Source organism: Crocodylus siamensis, chromosome 5 (genome assembly GCF_052110815.1).
Source record: "Crocodylus siamensis isolate JL-2025a chromosome 5, ASM5211081v1, whole genome shotgun sequence".
Classification (NCBI taxonomy): domain Eukaryota; kingdom Metazoa; phylum Chordata; order Crocodylia; family Crocodylidae; genus Crocodylus; species Crocodylus siamensis.
In genome coordinates, this window is record NC_143399.1 from 198,054,651 (window position 1) to 198,073,047 (window position 18,397).

Here is an 18,397-nt window from a genome sequence, read left to right on the forward strand (position 1 = left end):
TAACTGTTTCAAAATGCTGATCTCCTACACAGATTCAATTATGTGCCTCGAAGAAGACAGAGAGGCACTGAGTGCATGATCAGCTGGCAGGGCTTCAACCTCTGAAAGGCTTGCACCGTTTAAAAAAGCATGGAGGCTTCCCAGGCTGCAGGCTGGGATGGTAAAACCTACTCTGTGCCATAAAGAGGCGTTTTCAACAAGCAAGCGTTTTGCAGACTTACCCCTGGCTTTGCATTGCAGGGTTACGACATGAATTCTGCTAGAGCCAGGAGTGCACTGGAGGAGTAGAGGGTTGCAGTCTGAGAAGGCATGCAGGCAGGGGTAGTGGCTGCTCATCCTAATTAAAAATAAATGAGCAAGCCACGTGTTTTATGCAGTGAGACCACGTACAAGGGTTGCATGGTAGCAGAGAAAGAAAATGGCACTTCAGTCAGAAGGTTAGAAAGCCCCCTGCCACCCCAGGAGGTGGCTCTGCAAAGTGTGGAAAAACAGAAGTTCAATCTGATTTCTGAAACAGAAGAGGAACAAAAAAAATCCAGGGAAAAGCTTGCCTTCCGAGCTACCTCCTCCTTGCTACTGCTGTGTAATACCAGACAAACCAAACATTTACAGCCGACTCAGGAGAGCACAAATGTCTCTTGTACCCCTTAAATACAAGCCACCTGGACTCATCATGTGCTGGCCCTCATTTTTCATAACAACGCTTCCCCTCCAGTCTGCCTGGATTTTGGCTCAAGCCCAAATTAAAAGGTGATAAATACTTTAAGACTCACTTAAATCAGAGTTCAGACAAAAATCTTCTCATTTTGGCCTCACATAGTCCATCCCTTTCATTCAGCAATGTGATTGCACAACAAGGCAGTTAAAAAATCTCCAGGATGAATCCATTCAATCTTCACAAGTTAGCCTAAACTGAGTCAGTTGAACTGATAAGCAAATGAACAGATTTTCACTTTTGATTTCTGAAATGCAACCACATGCCTGAAGCGCGTGGCCCAGGTCAGAAGCTGGGGGACGCTACAGCACGCTTCCCTGCTAAGACGGGGCAGACAGCTTGGGCCAAGGCTAGCCTGCCCACCTGGAGGAGGGTGGGGTTGTGGGGGAGGTACAAAGTATCCTAGGATGCTGGGCGGCTGTGAGTGAACTTGAATCTGGAGGGGACCTGGCACAGAAGTTCAATAAACTGATTTAACCTGAATCAGTTAAAGTCTGATGCTATGTCCATCCAGGTTTACCTTAAACTGGTTTAAACCGCTTCTAAAATGGATGATATGCACTGAACTTCTGTTGTGTTACAGATCTGAACCAGTTTCTAATCACTTATACCAGTTTATCTGTAATTTCTATCTCTAGCCTAGAAGACCAGGTACAAAAGTTTTTATGAAAACAGGCCTCAACTTCTGAAGTACAACGTTGGGATTTGATGTACAGCACAATGTTGGTGATCGATTTCTATAATGTTGCAACAACTCAAAGAATATTCATAAACATTAGTCTTTTGTTCTCCGTGCTACCAGGGTAAAGTCAGGACACAGAGCAAGCAACAAAGACTGATCTTCTCCTCATTTCAATCTGTAATATAGATGGGAAAGAGGTGTAAAAGCAGAAGTGAGTGTGCCAGACAAAGTTCTGGCTGGCTGGTGCAGCACTCAAATGTTTGTAGCTGTTACTGGACAACAAGCATTAAGAGTAATTCTTAAATCTTCCTCCAGAATCGAGGGTAACAGTAAAATACACACACAAGTACGTACAAGCTTCTCCACCACTGTTCTTTGAATCTAAACCCACCTCCTAGTCTGAATCGTCCACAAGTCCTAATCTAGTGGGATCAAGTGTACTGTGGTTTGTGCAATGTAAGCATTTAACCACAACCAACTGTACAACTTGCCACCAGTGAGCTAGCTGCACTTAGTGGGCAAGTGACAGAAGAAGGAAAAAGTTCCCTAGTTTCTCACCAATTCCCAGAGGCATCTACTCGCACTTTCAGTCTAGCAAGGTCCGTGCTCTACAGTACATTGTCAGTTTGTGTTCAAGGTACATAAGCCCTGCTTCTTATGTATGTGGTATGAATCCTGAATGGTAAGCCAATGGGGAATGCTTACCCACACTGTAGTCTGAAAAGAAGAGGGTGAGAAAAAGGCATTTAAACCCAGCCACTCGCTTAATAAGGGGGAGGAAAAATTAGCAGATTTTTAAACTCATTTAAATTCGCAACATTAGCCCTGCATAACACTCGGTTCCTGAAAAGCGCTGTGATGATTTTCTACAGCAACTTTTATCAGGGACACACACCAAGTGGCTGTTGTGAAGCTCCTGTGGAAAACCAAGTTTGGCCAGATTTTTCCATATAGTCAAGTGATGCAGCAGGACGCTCTCCTGGTGATAGCGTTACAGATTTAATTATTGCCTTATTGAAAAAGTAAAGCAGAGGCCTCTGATAGCATGATGATTTAATAAAAGTGCACTCCTCTATCACATCAGATCGCCATCTGGACTCAGAATTGCCTTCCAAACCCAAGAAGATGGCATTTGGGCAGGGTAGGAGCCTAGGCCATAGCAACTAATTCTAACAGAGAGATTCTAGTCCAAAAGTGTAGTTGCTCGACACACGGATGCTTGATATTAGAACAATGGAGGTGCAGAAATGTCCCCTTTTACTGAGACCAATAGGAAGATGATTAGAAGCACATCCAGTATTGCCCGAGGACAAAAACAGCTAAAAGAACCCAGCTTTTCATGGTGGAAGACAAGCCAGATCAAGCATCCATCCGCCCAGAAGCTTGCTGCATGGCCATACCACAAGCCTCCTTCCACCTAGAATCAAACACCTGCATTGTGCAAGAGCTGTTCTATTGATCACAGAGATTTGGGTTCTTAAGCAGGGAGGCCAACAGATAAAGAGAGTCAAATCAATGTATCGGCCAGTTAACAACAGCTTATCACCAACAAGCAGCAGGCTTGTTGAGAGACAAGAGGAGAAGGTGAAACTATTGACTAGGAAAAAGTCAAGCTTCTCCAGGGGATGAGGCTTACTTACTGATGGAAACAATAGCACTTTTTGCATCAACATTCAGGAAGACCTGGGAGGCAGTCACCTTTAAACTGAATCCATTTCCAAAAGCTTCACCTGGTAACTGGAACTATACCCACCACTAAATTTCTGTCAGTTTTTATGATTTAATGCACATTTTCCACTTCTCAAATGTTTGGAGTGAGTCTTCTGCACAGCAAAAGGGGAGAGAAACAGAAAAAAAGTGACTATGCAGGGGAAAGTAAGCCTGCTTTCTAGATGAAGCACTATAAAAATAAATTGTTTTCCATTTATTTGAAACTCCAACCTTTCAGTTACTATCATCTTGGGTATTACTGGCAACAGACAGCACTTCAGTTTGAACTCTTGATATTTTCATGTTGATTGTATCCCTTTAACTTTGAGAAAATTCAAAGGGAACTCTTTGAACCGTTATTTCAGAGTCTTCAGATTTGGGCAAGGGGAAACAATGGGAGAGGAGGGTACAGTACAGCAGAGAAAGAAGGCTGTTTATGCCGGCCGCTTCCCATACTCTTCAGGGCATCTGACCTTAGGACCACTCACCTCCACTAAGTAACTTCATCACCAGCCAGAGCTCATCTTTCACCACAAACGATGTGTAGTAAGATACAATATTCGGGTGATGGCACTGGCTCATGGCTTGAATTTCTTTCTGTGGAAAGAAGAAAAGTGTTAGTTTTTATATGCCATTGCCTCCCTAGTCTTTATATGCCATTCTTCTCCCTGCCACTATCTGCCTCAAGTCAGAGTACTGATGAGGGGAAGAAAAGGACTAATTACAAGTAATGATGAAAATCCTGAATTGTAATAACCATGCCAACCTGACCTGCTCAAGTTAGACCATGAAATTGTCTAGATACAGGACTAGTCAACCTACTTTTGGGTAGTAAGCAGAAAAGGTGGGAGGTCAGACAGTTGCAGAAGGCCAACTACAGTACAGAGGAGAAGAATCATGCTAGAGATTTTTGCTATACTGCTGCCCTTAAAATTTCCATGTTGGCTTTCTCTTAGATCAGCCTTTACTAATTGGTCCTTGAGGAGTTTGAAGCCATCTATAACACCAAGAACTTTACTACCACCACCACCCACCCCACCCCTTCTCCCATCCCAGGAGTTTCCTTGCTGTTTGTAAGGATGGCTGGGATGGGAATAAAATGGACTTTAAATCTGTACCCCGCTCCCAGCCTCGGTTCCCCCAGGCTTAGGCAGGCAGCTGAGGAAAGAGAGGAGATGCAGAGGCAGCAATATGGAAACAGACTCACTGCTTCCCTACAGGCTTTTAAATAGCAGCTGCAAAGCTGACCAGGCTTGATCACTGCACCATGTCGGGGCATGGCAAAGCTACCAGCCCTGGGTCTGCATCTGCAGAATTAAAGGAACTACAGAGTCAAATTGGCACATGGAGTCTGCACAACAAAAACCCTGAAGTTTCTGGAGCGCATGAGTTTCCCCTGCTCTAAACAGAAATAGAACACAAAAGTTTGGGGGGTTTTTTCCATTGCAGAATTAAGAATCAACTGAAATTAATTCTATAGCTCAGGTAAGTGCTGTTTTAACAATATATGCATATTTAGAGCTTCCTTAAAATAGAAAAAAGAAAAGCTGGTTTCACTTTGCCCATGATGCAAGCACAGTTAGAACAGATCCTTACATAAGTATCGATAAACCACTTCATGTCTGGACCTGGTCCAAAGGAAAAAATTGGTCTTCCAGATTATATCTTGAGAGAGATGTGGACTGGAAAGCTGGTGTTAGCCAAGAAACTTCGATAGACCTTAATAATCAGAGCACCCACAGTAACTGGCTCTCCTCAATGCTCTAGGAGTCTTTGCACCCCCTTAAATATTTGCTTCACTTTCCAGAACAGGGAACAAGGTTGCTACTTAGTCCCATCAGTGCTTCTGAGAGGTAAAAGAGATGATTAAATGGCTTACTCAAGGACACATGCAGTCTGTGTCCAGTCCAAGATTAGACCTCAGGAGGAGTTCTGGGTCCTAGCCCCAACATCAGACCCTTTCTCTGGATACAAGAAGAACTACCCCATCCATAACTTCCCATTAGCAAAACAGTCCTTTAAAGGAAGTGCACATGGTACAATTTGATAACCAAACCCACATTTCAGTTGCTTACAAAGGACTCATTTTAAATTGATACCAAATTCCACTTAGCGCTCAGCAAGTTTCATTATAGCGCTTGCGGTTGCCATATTCGGTCGTCAAATACTTTGTTTTGCTTAACAATGATTTTGCTTGCTGCTCAGTTTTTTGGGAACCAATTAAGAGCACTAAGCGGGGGTTGCCTGTACATCATGCCAGATGCAACTATATTGATGGGCAGAAGAATTATCAGGAGCAGCTTGACAGAGCCAGGATAGCAGTGGCCCTTTCTTTCTATGTTGGGGAAGGGGTGCCTGTTGTCCAACCTCAATTTGTAGGAACAAAGGAAAGTGATGCCAGCGTATTCTGAGAGATCCACCATGTTTCATTTCAGTACTGCAATGCCTAGGCTGCAACAGCACTGAGGACCAGGGTCACCTTGCTGTGGCAACTGTCAACAGTTAAACAGAGAAGTAAGGATGGTTGATAGATTAACAATGGGCAGGAAAAAAAGATACACAAGTAGATGGCACTATACACGTAAGAGCGAACAGCTGTACAATTTAGCAAAAGCCACGTTCTTCTGTTGGGCAGGCTGAGTGTTCGACTGCAGGGTGGGTATAGGTAGTACAAAGGAGGGCATATCTATATGTGCATTAATGCACAATGGTTACTGTGCATTTAGTTTAGTACCTGCAATAACAGGTACTATTTAAGTGCACAATAACCGGCATTACTGTGCAATAGCACTGGCACGTGCATTTTAAGTGATGCTAATGTGCAGTAGACTAATTCTACTGTGCATTAGCACAGTTTTTGCCTGCCATGCTAATGCGCAGTAGAATTAGTCCACTGCACATTTGGCACTTCATGTAGATATGCCCAGGCAGAACTAAACTATGTGTATTAGAGCATACAGCTGCATTCATCGATCGTGGAGGGCAGAGCTAAGGTTTAAGCTACCTGCCAGTGTACTCTTCACTTCCTAGACGTTCAAATAGACAAAACTCACTCTGGAAGAGAACAACACGTTACCAGGCAAACGTCCTAGGTCAGGGGTGGCCAACCCATGGCATGTATGCCAAAAGTGACAAGGCAGATGTGGGAAGAAACACAGGAAAAGATAGGGCAGGGAACAAAGCAGAGCAAAGATCAGGCACGGGAACGGGATTGGAGTGGCACATCTCTCAAAAACGATGGCCCCACTGTCCTATGTTTTTGAAAAGAGAGATGTGATCTTTGTAGGAGTTAGCAATCAGAGTTCAGCTCTGGGTTCCTTTCAGGCCCCCCTGCCCTACTCCTGACGCACAAGTTGTTGCACAGTACCCACAGATCCCTGCACTTACTGGGTCCCTCCCAAAGAGACAGGAGCCTGCGGATGCCGAGCACCTGAATATAGACTTAATTCTTCATTCAACACTGGTCTCAACCTTGCTTCCACTTGCTTGAGGCAGTGGATGTCATGCACCAGCAGGGGTAAAAGTCAAGTAACTGAGCCACCTTCAGGTCTAACCAAATTTGGTTCGATTCCCCAAGTCTACACAAGAACACCATGGGAGAATCTGACAACTTTAAATACCCCGCTCCCTGCCTGGATCTCAGGACCATAAGCTCAAGTGACCCCAACTCTGGACCTGCTGTTCTGCTCCTCCCAGACGCAACACATTGCACAGGAAATTCAAGCAAGTGCCTGGGTTTTAGAGCACTTAAGAGTTGACTTTTAAGCAGAAGAGTGTTGGGGGGAAAGTGTGAAGTGGCCTATTCAACTCACCGCAATGGTGTGAGCTGAACTAACCCCTACCCTTTCCCCCCCATAAATAAATACAGATAAAAAGGCAGCAATTCTGAAAGCTGTGAACGGCTGTATTCATCCCTTGGGGGCAGGAGTCCTTACCCCAGCTCTGCTGCCAGGCCTTGATCTCCAATGGTCTGCACCCAAGCATGCACTACTGTACTCATGCCAGGCTCAGTCCTCAGCCCTGTGGAGGCTGCCAGCATGCCTACCCCAGCTCGCTCCACAGAGGCAGACATCCTCGTACCCTAGTGTCAGAGATGCACCCCAGGGAATTATGCGCAGAAAAATTCAAAGATATACGAAATTACATTTTTTTTTGCACATATTAAACTAAACATAACACTATTCAAACCTTCTCTAGAAATATTTGCAAGTACCTGTGGGAGGGATGGGGGGGCAGGAGTGGGAAGGAGTAAAGTCCACTGTCACACATTCCTCATCCCCCACGCACAGCCCGCACTGCCACACCTATGCACTGCCCCCACCACCAGCAGGCCCTAGGGCGCTCCTGCCCACAGCAGGCAGCACCCGTGGCAACACACAGCTCCAATAAATCCCGGGGCCTGCACACAGCAGCACAGAGCTGGCCCAGTTCAGCCCACTGGTGGGAGCTTTCAGGCCAAACCGGGCTGGCTCCGTGCCAGCACATGGGGCTTACTGCACCACGGGCAGGACCCACATGCAGCTCCGGGCACTCGGCTGCTGTCACATGCTGCCAGGGGCTCTGCCTGCTCCAGCCAGTATCACCCCACAGGCACTACTGATGGCAGAGGCTGTGCACCAGAAAGCGGGGGGGCGTGTGGCAGGGGAGCCCACACCCACCCCCCTCTCCTGCAAGCAGGAGCTTCCTTTCCCACTCTCCACCTACAGCCCCGGGAATTATGCAATTATCCAGTCATAGGTTTTTTAGGCAGGTGCATAATTGCATAATTCCCTGGGGTGTGCATAGGGGCAACTCCTGCCTTCCTAGAGGGATAAAGTCTGCCATACCTCATCTCACACAAAGATCAGGAAAACAGGCTCAGACACACCCAGAAGGGCAGAGACCCACCAGATCTTGGCTCACATGAGGGGGAAAGGAAGGGGCTCTGAAACGCACACAGGGGATGCCAGAGGGAGAGGCAGCTCTAGAAGAAAAGGGTCCCCCAGAACCTGGCACACACCCAGAAGAGGGACATGTGACGTTAACAAGAGCCCATACTCATAATGCCCCACTTTTCCTGCCATACTTACCCCACCCCTACAACCCAAGACCCCAAACCCCTGTCCCTTCCCTTAGTTAATGACCTCACCATAACCCCCCTTCACTCAATCAATATACCCAAGTCCCCTCTTAATCCCCAACCCCTCCAAGCAAGCATTTGCATGAGTAATTTATTCTCTTTTGGAGAATTTGCATGCCTCCTGGATTTTTGGCCAGACCGAGATCACAATGCCCTCAACACAAAAAGCTCTTTGACAGAGGCAGATCCAAGCAAAATGCTCTCCCTTTCTCTCCAGCTCCCAATTGCTGCCAGGGGTCAGATTCCAACCAACACTTGCGGGTGTAGGTCCAAGTTCAATGGCTGTTGCCCATTCCTTTAAATCACGCAGTTCATATGAAAACTGGCAGGCTCGAAAGCCTTTTGGCTACTCTGTCCGTGCCCACCAAGTGTCATTCATTCAATTTATAAGCATCAAGCTTGTTCAGAAGCATTAACACTTGACTTGAAAACTGAACTTGTACTTTCTTTTAAATGCTTGGTTTCAATTTTTTTCCCCCAAAGCAGGAGCGGGTGCCAGGCACCAACTGGGGGGGAAAAAGTCAAGCAAATGAGTTGGTTCTGGACATGATCAGAGTTGTAGTTTGATCCCCAGTTGTGTCATCCCCAGAATGTCACTGACAGAATACAGGAGCCCTGAAAAAAGATAGGGTAATTACATGTGTGCAGGGGAGGAGAAAGAAGAGGGACCATCTCTTGCGAACATTTTGGTCCAATGACCACAAGCCACAAACCCTCCCATGAAATGCCCCAAGCTTCAGGATACTATGAGTAAGCATGTGGATTTTAGAGCATTTAGAAGTCGACTTTTAAAACAGAAAAGAGCAGTTAATCTTCACGGCAGAACAACTATTTGAATATAACTAAAGGAAGAAATATCAAATTTCATGTGGACAGCCATCTGTACACTTAAAACTCCTCTTTCTGGGAAAAGCTGTAGATAGGAAAACATCTGTGATGTGAACGGAGCCAAGCAAGAAAGGGGAGAGAAAGGAGCCACTACCTGGAGATGTATTTAACCTGCAGTCAGCTTGCCCTTTCCTATCCCTCCGGCTCTTACCAATAATAAAGCTAGAGATCTTCAATAATAGGTTACAGCCTTCAGCTGGGCTACAGTGCCATTGTGAATTGTGCAGACCAAACACAGGAAAGTGTTTCAAAAGATGCATGAAAGAGGGGAGTCTGCGGAGAATACCATTTCCAGATGCCAGGCTGGGTTGCACAGGTAAACAGAGATTTTAAAAGTGTCACTTGCACATAGAGGAAGGGGGGGGGGGAATCATGTGCCCAATCTACATAATCATACAACTACCCATCAGCCAGTTGACTGGTAACGGGAGCAGACTAAGCCATCCCTCATGTGGTGCACTGAGGCAATGAATAATTAACAGCATCACAGCTCATTATTTCCAGTGCACTTGCCATTATTAGAGAGGAAGGGGGGGGGGGGGCCGACTTAACAAAAGCAGAGCTTCCCTTCCCCTCCTCCCGTTCCTAGTCTAATCTCACAGTGGCTACATAACGGTTTCTCCTCCCCTCGTGCCCACAAAGGATGCCCATATCCTTGGAGGTTTGCTGACACACAATTGTTTTAATTGATCATCACAACAGACATTGTGGTTAAAATGCTTCCCCCCTTATAACTGGAACCAAACAAACTCTCATCCACGCAACAGCCCACACTAGCAATACCAATATAGCGCGAAGGCACTTCCACCAGGACCCCTGTCTGATAGCTACCAGAGGAACTCTATTTAAAAGCATATGGGGGAGGAAGGTGGACAAATCAATTCAAGGGCTAGCCTCGTAACCCACAGTGTTTCCTGAATACACAGCAGCTTTCCAGGGGACTTTGACAACAATAGTAAAACAGAAAGGCAATTTCAGTGTGGAAGTGATAGGGAGAGGCAGTAAGAGATTTCAAATTTTGCTGTCTGATCTTGCTGGGAGGGGTGCTTGTACACGTGATGGGGGTTTAGTCCTCAGGGTTTTAATATATGCCCCCTAAACTGAAAGAGTGGGGCACAGAATAAAACCCTGAGGACTAAATAATTTCAATTTTTCCGTCACGTTACACAAGGGGCCTGAACCTTTTTGTTTTATTTCCTCAGAGCTGGAACCTGCTCGTGGCCAGGAATCAAGCTGCTGGTGGGCCAAGCAGCCCCCACCCCCAGCTCAGAGGCAGCACTCGGCCTGATCCAACTATTCCCCAAGTCCAGCCACTGGAAGCCCACCGGGTGCTGCTCCCCAGGGGGGCTCACGGAAGAGTTGGATTTCTGGTCACCAGAAAACCGAGCCACCTTCCTGCTGCCTTCCTGCACTGTCCCAGGGGCAAGCCAGCCCATTCCCAGGTGGCCCAAGGCATCCTGCCAGCTGCAGGAGCTTGCTGAAAGCAGAAGTGGCAAGGGGGCCTGATCCTTTTTTTTCCTGCATAGCCTGCCCACCTCTCCTGCAACTCGGAGTGAGCTCAGAGCTGCATCGTTGCAATTTGCAAAGTTGCAAACTACATTACATCTGGGTGTCGTCTAGTTTGCACTACGCAAACTCACCTAAGCCCCCCCAAACTGGTGCATGTGTAATACGTGACGCCATTAAGCCACACAAATAACATTTTCGTCGTATGTACACGTGATGGTCATCACTATGTGCAAGTGCCTCTGGACTCGTCACACAGTGGAGAAGCAGCAAGTGAACAGTATATGTCATAGATCTTCTCTTTTCATTTTGAAGAAGTCTGATGTAGCAGCTGGTCTGGGCAGTTCCCCCCAGTGGGGCCACACATCCATTTCCCTACAATCTGCCTTTGAGTGCTTTGCTCCAGGAAGAAGCCTATGCCAGACAGGTGCATCTGGGGCAGTCCTTACTGAAGCCCTGTGTAGGTAAAGAGGGTATCTGAAGCAGTCCCAAACAGATGCCTTATTTCCAATTCACAACCCAGGAAGCAGCATTCAAAGTGTTGCCTTTTAGCTACCAGTGATGCATTACTGATAAAACAACCCACATTCGGCAATGGACAATCCTTTGCAGGGGACTGCATGCTTACCCTGAGCTGCATATGAAAACAGACCCCTCAGATTCCAGGAGCTTGCAGCCAGACTTCTGTTTTAATGGCTCTTATGTCCTCCCCGTAAGTGTCATGACAAATGTCTTTGCCACTTCCAAGACAGTAAATTAAGCACTTTAGAGCTTTCGAAACACCCGTAAAACTGCTACAAACCATTATTTTGAATCAAAAGATATCGAATGGCCCCTTTGTGGAAGTGTCACAAACACTTTGATGGAAAGCAGCATATTGCATCTCATTCTGAAAGCATGTCCATTTACTCATTGATACATGACTCAAAGTTGAGAATTAATTGGAGAGGGGATGTGAGGCTACCAGCCAACAGCTGACCTACCAGTTAAACCTGAGTGCAGGTACATGCATGCATGCAAAGCCAGTCCACTCCTGAAGCATGTCTAAAGGGCTCTTGCGCTGCAACCACTCAAAGCAGAAGCCAGGTAAATTTGATTTTAGTCCTTGCATACTGAAGCTAACTCAGTGGAGGAGGTGCTTACACAAACACCTGTGCTTTCAAAGGAATTCAGAGTGCTGTTTAGTTATGCGCAAAGCCAATACAGTGATTCAGATGTGTTCTGCACTATTATTTGGGAAGCTCAAATTAAATGAGCTAAGCTAAAAGCAGGTCAGATATGGCCTACTAACACTGCCCCCTGACCTGCAGATGTTCTGAGTACTGATAGGACAATCCTTCTCCCTTGGCTGAAATCCAGATGCAAACTTCTGAGGTTTTGCTCCATGAAGCATTATACAGGATTGCATCACAAGAAGTTGCCAAGTTCTGCTCTTTGTGTCATCCTAACGTTTTAGTTAAGAAGCTATAAAACGAGAACAGCAATTCATTTCCTTTCAGAGAGCAGCCATAAGTCAATTTTTCTTCATCCTAATCAATCTAAAGCCTGGCTTCAAAAAATAAAAGGAAGCATAAAAACTGGGAAGTGGGAACTCTGTTTTAGCCACAGAATGTCAAAATTAGCCTGTGGAACTCATTAGCACAAGACACGATTAAGGCAAGCTGCTTGGCAGGCTTTAAAAAAAAAAAAAGGGAGGGATTAGACAAGAACATCCAGAACTTCATTAAACAACATTAAGAAGTTTGGGAAAGACATGAGCCTTCACTCTACAGGGCAAGGGTCTCATCTGAGATTGGGAGGAACACGTCCCTGGGGCAAGATGTTCCATCTACTGTTATTCTTGGCATTTCTTGAACCTTCCTTAGAAGTCGCTGGTCCTGCAAGCTGGACTGGCACACCACCAGGCTGAATCGAGACGGCCGTGCATACACTCAGATTTTTTACTTCTCATTCACTGCATGACCATGGGCACCTCACTCAACATGTTGCCATTCTCCGCAGCTCCAAAATGCGGATTGTACTTCCCCGGTACTGTCAAGATCAAGGTCTGTAAAATCCTCTGCAGATATCTGTGTTGGGACATGTCTCACTAGGCCTTACCTGCCCTCCATCCCCCACAATCATCTGCTAGCCAACCAACCAGCCTGTCCCTCCAGCATTACAAGCCACATTGGCAAACTAGTGAGAGTCGACATGGTCTCGCTAAAACACCTCAAATATATAGGTGATTGCTTGTTATTAGTTATGGTCTGGGGCTGGTTTGTTTTAATTCTTCACTGGCACCATCATTTCATCTAGATCAAAACAACAGGAGAAAAGTAGATCACTGTTTTCTTTTAGCCACCAGACTTTCACATTCCCCTTGTACTGACGTCCAACCTGAACTATAATAAGATATGACATCAATCAGTAAAGTCATTAAGACTGCTCTGCTTCGCCTCAGCTGCTCATGTATTGAGGAATTAGATGGCAGAGCACCATGCCAGCTTGCAGTGACCACAGCCTTCAGGCTTGCTATTACTTGAGGTCCCATGATACAAGGAGTGTGAGTTAACCCTGTGCCAACTGTGGGCACCTGGTATGTCAAGTTGTATACCGCACTGCAAAAACTGGAAAGTTGGCAGATTTGGGATTTTTTACACATTTCCACCCACTCAGTCTATCAAAGCCTTTAGGCACTGGAAGAAAAGAAACACCCCTTTGAGAAAACAGCCAGATAAGACATCCAGGATGAAGGCATCTGGGATGCTTCTACTCAACCAGCTTGCTGCTTTTATACCATCAGACATATGACAGAGGTAGCCCACCCATGGCAAGTGTCCCGCTGGAGCACAGCAGAAGTTCAGGCAGCTTGGCATTGCCAGTGATTACCCGATGCCAGGCTAGTCAAAAGAAAACACAAGAAACACAGTAACAAGCTGTTACGGACTAAACTCTCCATACGGGAAACTTTGATTAAGCCTGGACAGTTGTTTTTTGTCTTACAGCATGAGTTTGGACTTTTATTTTCTTATCTTAATTTAACCCTGAATAGTTTCATCCATAGATCTAATTCTGGGGGAGGGAGGATTTAATCACACAAAACTCTTGGCCCTCCTGGTTTCTGGTAGCAAATACCCAAGGCGAGTTCTGTGCAAGGCAAAATGTATTTTGTCTTATCAGGTTAAAAACCTTCTTACCCTTCCATTTCTCTGGCTCCCATTTTGCTTCAAAATTAGAAGTAGAAAACGGGAGAGTCCAATATACTTTTTTTCCCCTCTACAATTCATTTTTGCATATGCCTCCATCATGGCCAGGCTAACCAATTATCTTCCTAAATGAGACTGTCCTGGACACTACAAGATCTTCATCCCACACCTCCAGTCATCTCACCTGTTCCTAAACCTACTCCATGTTTATGATCAAAGATCACAACGTACTGAATCACTCCAAGTCACTCTGAGGACTGCTCCCGCTTGCCAAGAGCCCGAGTCCAAAGTCCTACAGGACCCGAGGACTTCCTCACCGCTGTCCAATATCTCTTCTAACTGGTGATTCACACCACCTAGCTACCTGTGCCGACAGAAAACAAACCAACCCACCCACCCCACCCCGGATGACGGACATGGCTCAAAATTTAGCAATCTGAAGACAGAGCCAAGGGCAGGCAGGCAGGAGAAGGATCCAAGGCTTTTCAGACCATTCTGACTGGAACATGTTCTTCTGACATCTACACCAGCCCCGAGTCCTGGTGGGTACTAGCACAAGTATGGTTTACACAGTCCAGGACCTTTTCCCTCCATTATACATCATGTTAATCTGTCAGGTACTTGCTAAGAGAGTCACCCAGCTCAGCTCTACTCCGATACCACTGAATCATAGAAAATGAGAGTTGGAAGGGACCTCAGGAGATCACTTCTAGTCCAACCCCCTGCTCAAAGCAGGACCATCCCCAACTAGATCATCCCAGCCAGGTCATGGTCTAGACGGGTCTTAAAAACCTCCAAGCATGGAGCTTTTACCACCTCTCTGGGTAACCTGTTCCAGTGTTTTACTACCCTCCTAGTGAGAGTTTTTCCTAATATCCAACCTAAACTTCCCTTGCTGTAACTTGAGCTCATTGCTCCCTGTTCTGTCGTCTGCCACTGCTGAGAACAGTCCAGCCCCATCCTCTTTTGAACCTCCCTGCAGGGAGTTGAAGGCTGCTATTAAATCCCCCCTCAGTCTCCTCCAGAGTAAATAAGCCCAGTTCCCTCAGCCTCTCCTTAGTCCCAGCCCCCAAACCATTTTTGTTTCCCTCTGCTAGACCCTCTCCAATGTGTCCACATCCTTTCTGTAGTGCAGGGCCCAAAACTGAAGACAGTACTCCAGATGTGGCCTCACCAGTGCTGGAGAGCACTTCTCTCAACCTGCTGGCAACACACCTACCAATTCAGCCCAGTATGCCTTTAGCCATCTTGGCAACAAAGATACACTGTTGGCTCATATTCAACTTATTGTCCACGGCAACCCCCAGGTCCTTTTCTGCAGAGCTGCTGCCCAGCCAGTCAGCCCCAGCCTGTACTGGTGCGTGGGATTGCTCTGTCCCAAGTGCAGGACTTTGCACTTGTCCTTGTTGAACCTCAAGGGATTCCTTTTGGCCCAATCCTCCGATTCATCTAGGTCACTCTGAGTCCTAGCCCTACCCTCCAGTGTATCTGCTACCCCCCCCCCCAACCCCACTTGATCTCACCTGCAAACTTGCTGAGGGTGCACTCTGTGCCATCTTCCAGGTCACTGATGAAGGCACTGAACAGAACTGGGTCCAGGACTGACCCCTGGGGCGCTCCACTTGATACTAGCTGCCAACTAGACAATGAGCCATTGATTACTACCCCCTGAGCCCAATGCTCCAGCCAGTTTTTTGTTCACCTAACAGTCCATTCATCCAGCCAATACATCCTTCATTTGGCTGCAAAAATGTTGTGGGAGACCGTACCAAAAGCCTTGCTAAAAATGAAGGTAAGCCACGTCCACCAGTCTCCCCACATCCACAGAGCCATCAGATAGGTCAGGCATGCCTTGCCCTTGGTGAATCCATGCTGACTGTTCCTAATCACCTTCTCCTCCTCCAAGGGGCACAAGACAGATTCCTTGAGGATCTGCTCCATGATTTTTCCAAAGTCTGAGGTGAGGCTGACTGGTCTGTGGATCCCTAGATCCTCCTTCTTCCCTTTCTTAAATATGGGCACTATGTTTGCTCTTTTCCAATAACCCAGGACCTCTTCTAATCACCATGAGTTTCCAAAGATGACGGATAGTAGCGCTGCAATCTCATTAGACAAATCCCTCAGGTGCATCCCATCGAGCCCCACTGACTTCTATATGTCCAGCTTTAAGTAGTCCCAAGCTTGTCCTTTCGGCGCTGTTGGCTGCTCACCTCCTCCCCAAACCGTGCTGCCTGGTGCAGTGATCTGGGAGCTGACCTTGTCTGTGAAGACTGAAGCGAAGAAGGCATTTAGCAATTCAGTCTTTTCTGCATCCTCTGACACAAGGCTGCCTCCCCCATTTAGTAGGGACCCACGCTTTCCCTGATCCTCCTCTTGCTACCAATACACTTGTAGAAACCCTTCTTGTTGCCATTCACATTCCCTGCAAGCTGAAACTCCAATTGTACTTTGGCCTTCCTGACTTCATCCCTGCATGTTTGAGCAATAATCTTATACTCCTCCTTATTTATTTGCCCAAGTTTCCACTTTTTATACACTTCCTTTTTGTGATTTAGTTTACTGAAGAGTTCCCTGCTAAGCCAAGCTGGTGTTCTACCATACTTGCTGGTCTTCTTGTGCTTTGGGATGCTCTGTTCAGATACTCTTGGTAAAGCTCCTTTGAAGTACAGCCAGCTCTCCTGGACTCCTCTTCCCCTCAGTCTGGCTTCCCAGGGGATCCCGTTTACCAGTTCCTGAGCGAGTCCAAGTCTGCTTTTCTGAAGTCCACGGTCCTTACTTGGCTGCTCTCCTTCCTTCCCTCAGGATCCTGAGCTCAAATCATCTCACGGTCACTGCTGCCCAAGTTGCCATCCACTACTACATTCTTGACCCACTGCTCACAAACAGGGAACAACTGGAGGAGAAGAGCACGGCCCCCAGCTGGCTGCTCCAGCACTTGCACCAGAAAGTTGTCTCCAACACTCTTCAGAAAAGCTTCCTGGATTGCCTGCGCACTGCTGTATTGCCCTCCCAGCAGATGTGGGCCTGATTGCATCCATCTCAAAAATAGCAAGAACAGTCCCTTTCTGAGGACAATGACTTGGTCACAGTGTGCTCCACCTCTGCTATTTGGAGGCAGATCATGTCACTTCAGCACTGGTCCAGAGGCACTGGAGCTGGCACAATGCCCTGGGATGATGTTTTCAGTGACCCCAGCCATGAAACTCTCTGCAGGCAGTGGCAGAGACACTGGGGAGAAGTCCCTGAAGATGACCTAGAAATCTTCATCCCACTGACTCCAAGCAATGTTTAGGATCCCAAGAGCCCATGTCACTTTTGACAATAAGCAACAAGGGGCAACATTTTCCGCACAGACAAGGCAGTGTTCTCCCCCCGACATAACCACATCCCAGACAGTGGGGAAAGCTGGCTGGAAAAATCATTAGAGTACTCTGCCTTTAACATGTGTATTGCCAGAGAATTTCAAAAGGTTAACAACCCTCCAGTGGAAAAGGAAGTAAAAAGGAGGAGGTTGAAAAACGGGGAGGTACAGATCTGGCCAGCGACTTCCAAAACCATGGAAGGAGGACGGCCAGAAATAAACTTCACCTGTCTAAGCTGTTTGCTCTCCATGTTAACCCCCACTTCTTAATCATATCCCTGCTTGCAGACTTCCTCTACAGCAATCAGCACTTCTTCTGCCAAACAGCTATAGTATCTTGGATTTATTTTGCTCTTTTTTCTGTACCGATTCTTGAGGCGGCAAGGCTGGTATTCTATCATTAAAATGGCTGTAACACGCAGAAACACCACTCCACAGCTCTAGAGCAGCGGTTCTCAACCTTTTGCACCTTATGTCCCACGAACCATTTTGTCAAAAAACCCTGGTCCCACCACGATAAAAACAAAACCCCACAATACTGCACGGTTCAAGATATCTGCTGATTCATCTATTCGAAGTGCAAACTACTGACCTTTTTTTTCCTTCAATAAGGCAATAAACTGAAGTCCCACCTACATGACCTTCAAGTAGTTGAGAAACACTGCTCTAGAGGAGTGCTGTGTTACTGCTGAGAGAGCCTCCAACCACCGCGGGTAAGGTGCAGGTACTACACACCCAGACACTCGCATGGCCCGTGTATATTTTGAGATCTAAGGATCAGGAGCCTCAACCAGCCAAATCCTATCGCTACCCCTGCTTACTCATACCTCTCCATAAAGATCTTCCCTGGGTCCTCTCTTGGACTCCCCTTCTTTCAATCCCTTTTCAAAGCTCTGTATTACAACACAGCTGGAGTAAAACGCCTCGATTCAGCTGATACTGTAAAAAACAACCTTCACTTCTTCTGTTCCCCCTCACTTTCAGCAAACTTGTCACCAAATATTAGTTCTGCAAAAATCCCAACTCTCTACTGGGCCAGAGGAAAAAAAAAAAAAATGCTTGTTCGTACAGGAAACCACACAAAACAGCAGCATGGTTCCTCTGATCTATGCTGTTGTGCCCACTTTGCCAGGCAGATTCTGGGAATAAGCATCTCCCCTTCCCACTCCCAGTGAAGTCTAACAGTCCAGAGTGCTCTACAAAATTAGAGTCTGAAACCTATATTCCC

General features: G+C 46.6%; 1 protein-coding gene across 1 annotated transcript in view; it reads right to left on the minus strand.

Annotated features, from left to right (window-relative positions):
* OXSR1 (oxidative stress responsive kinase 1) overlaps positions 1–18,397 on the minus strand; it is a 127,220-nt gene that overhangs the window by 85,514 nt on the left and 23,309 nt on the right. The window contains exon 3 of the mRNA XM_090047785.1: positions 3,596–3,704. Coding sequence (XP_089903911.1) covers positions 3,596–3,704 — 109 coding nt within the window. The remainder of the gene's footprint in view (positions 1–3,595; positions 3,705–18,397) is intronic.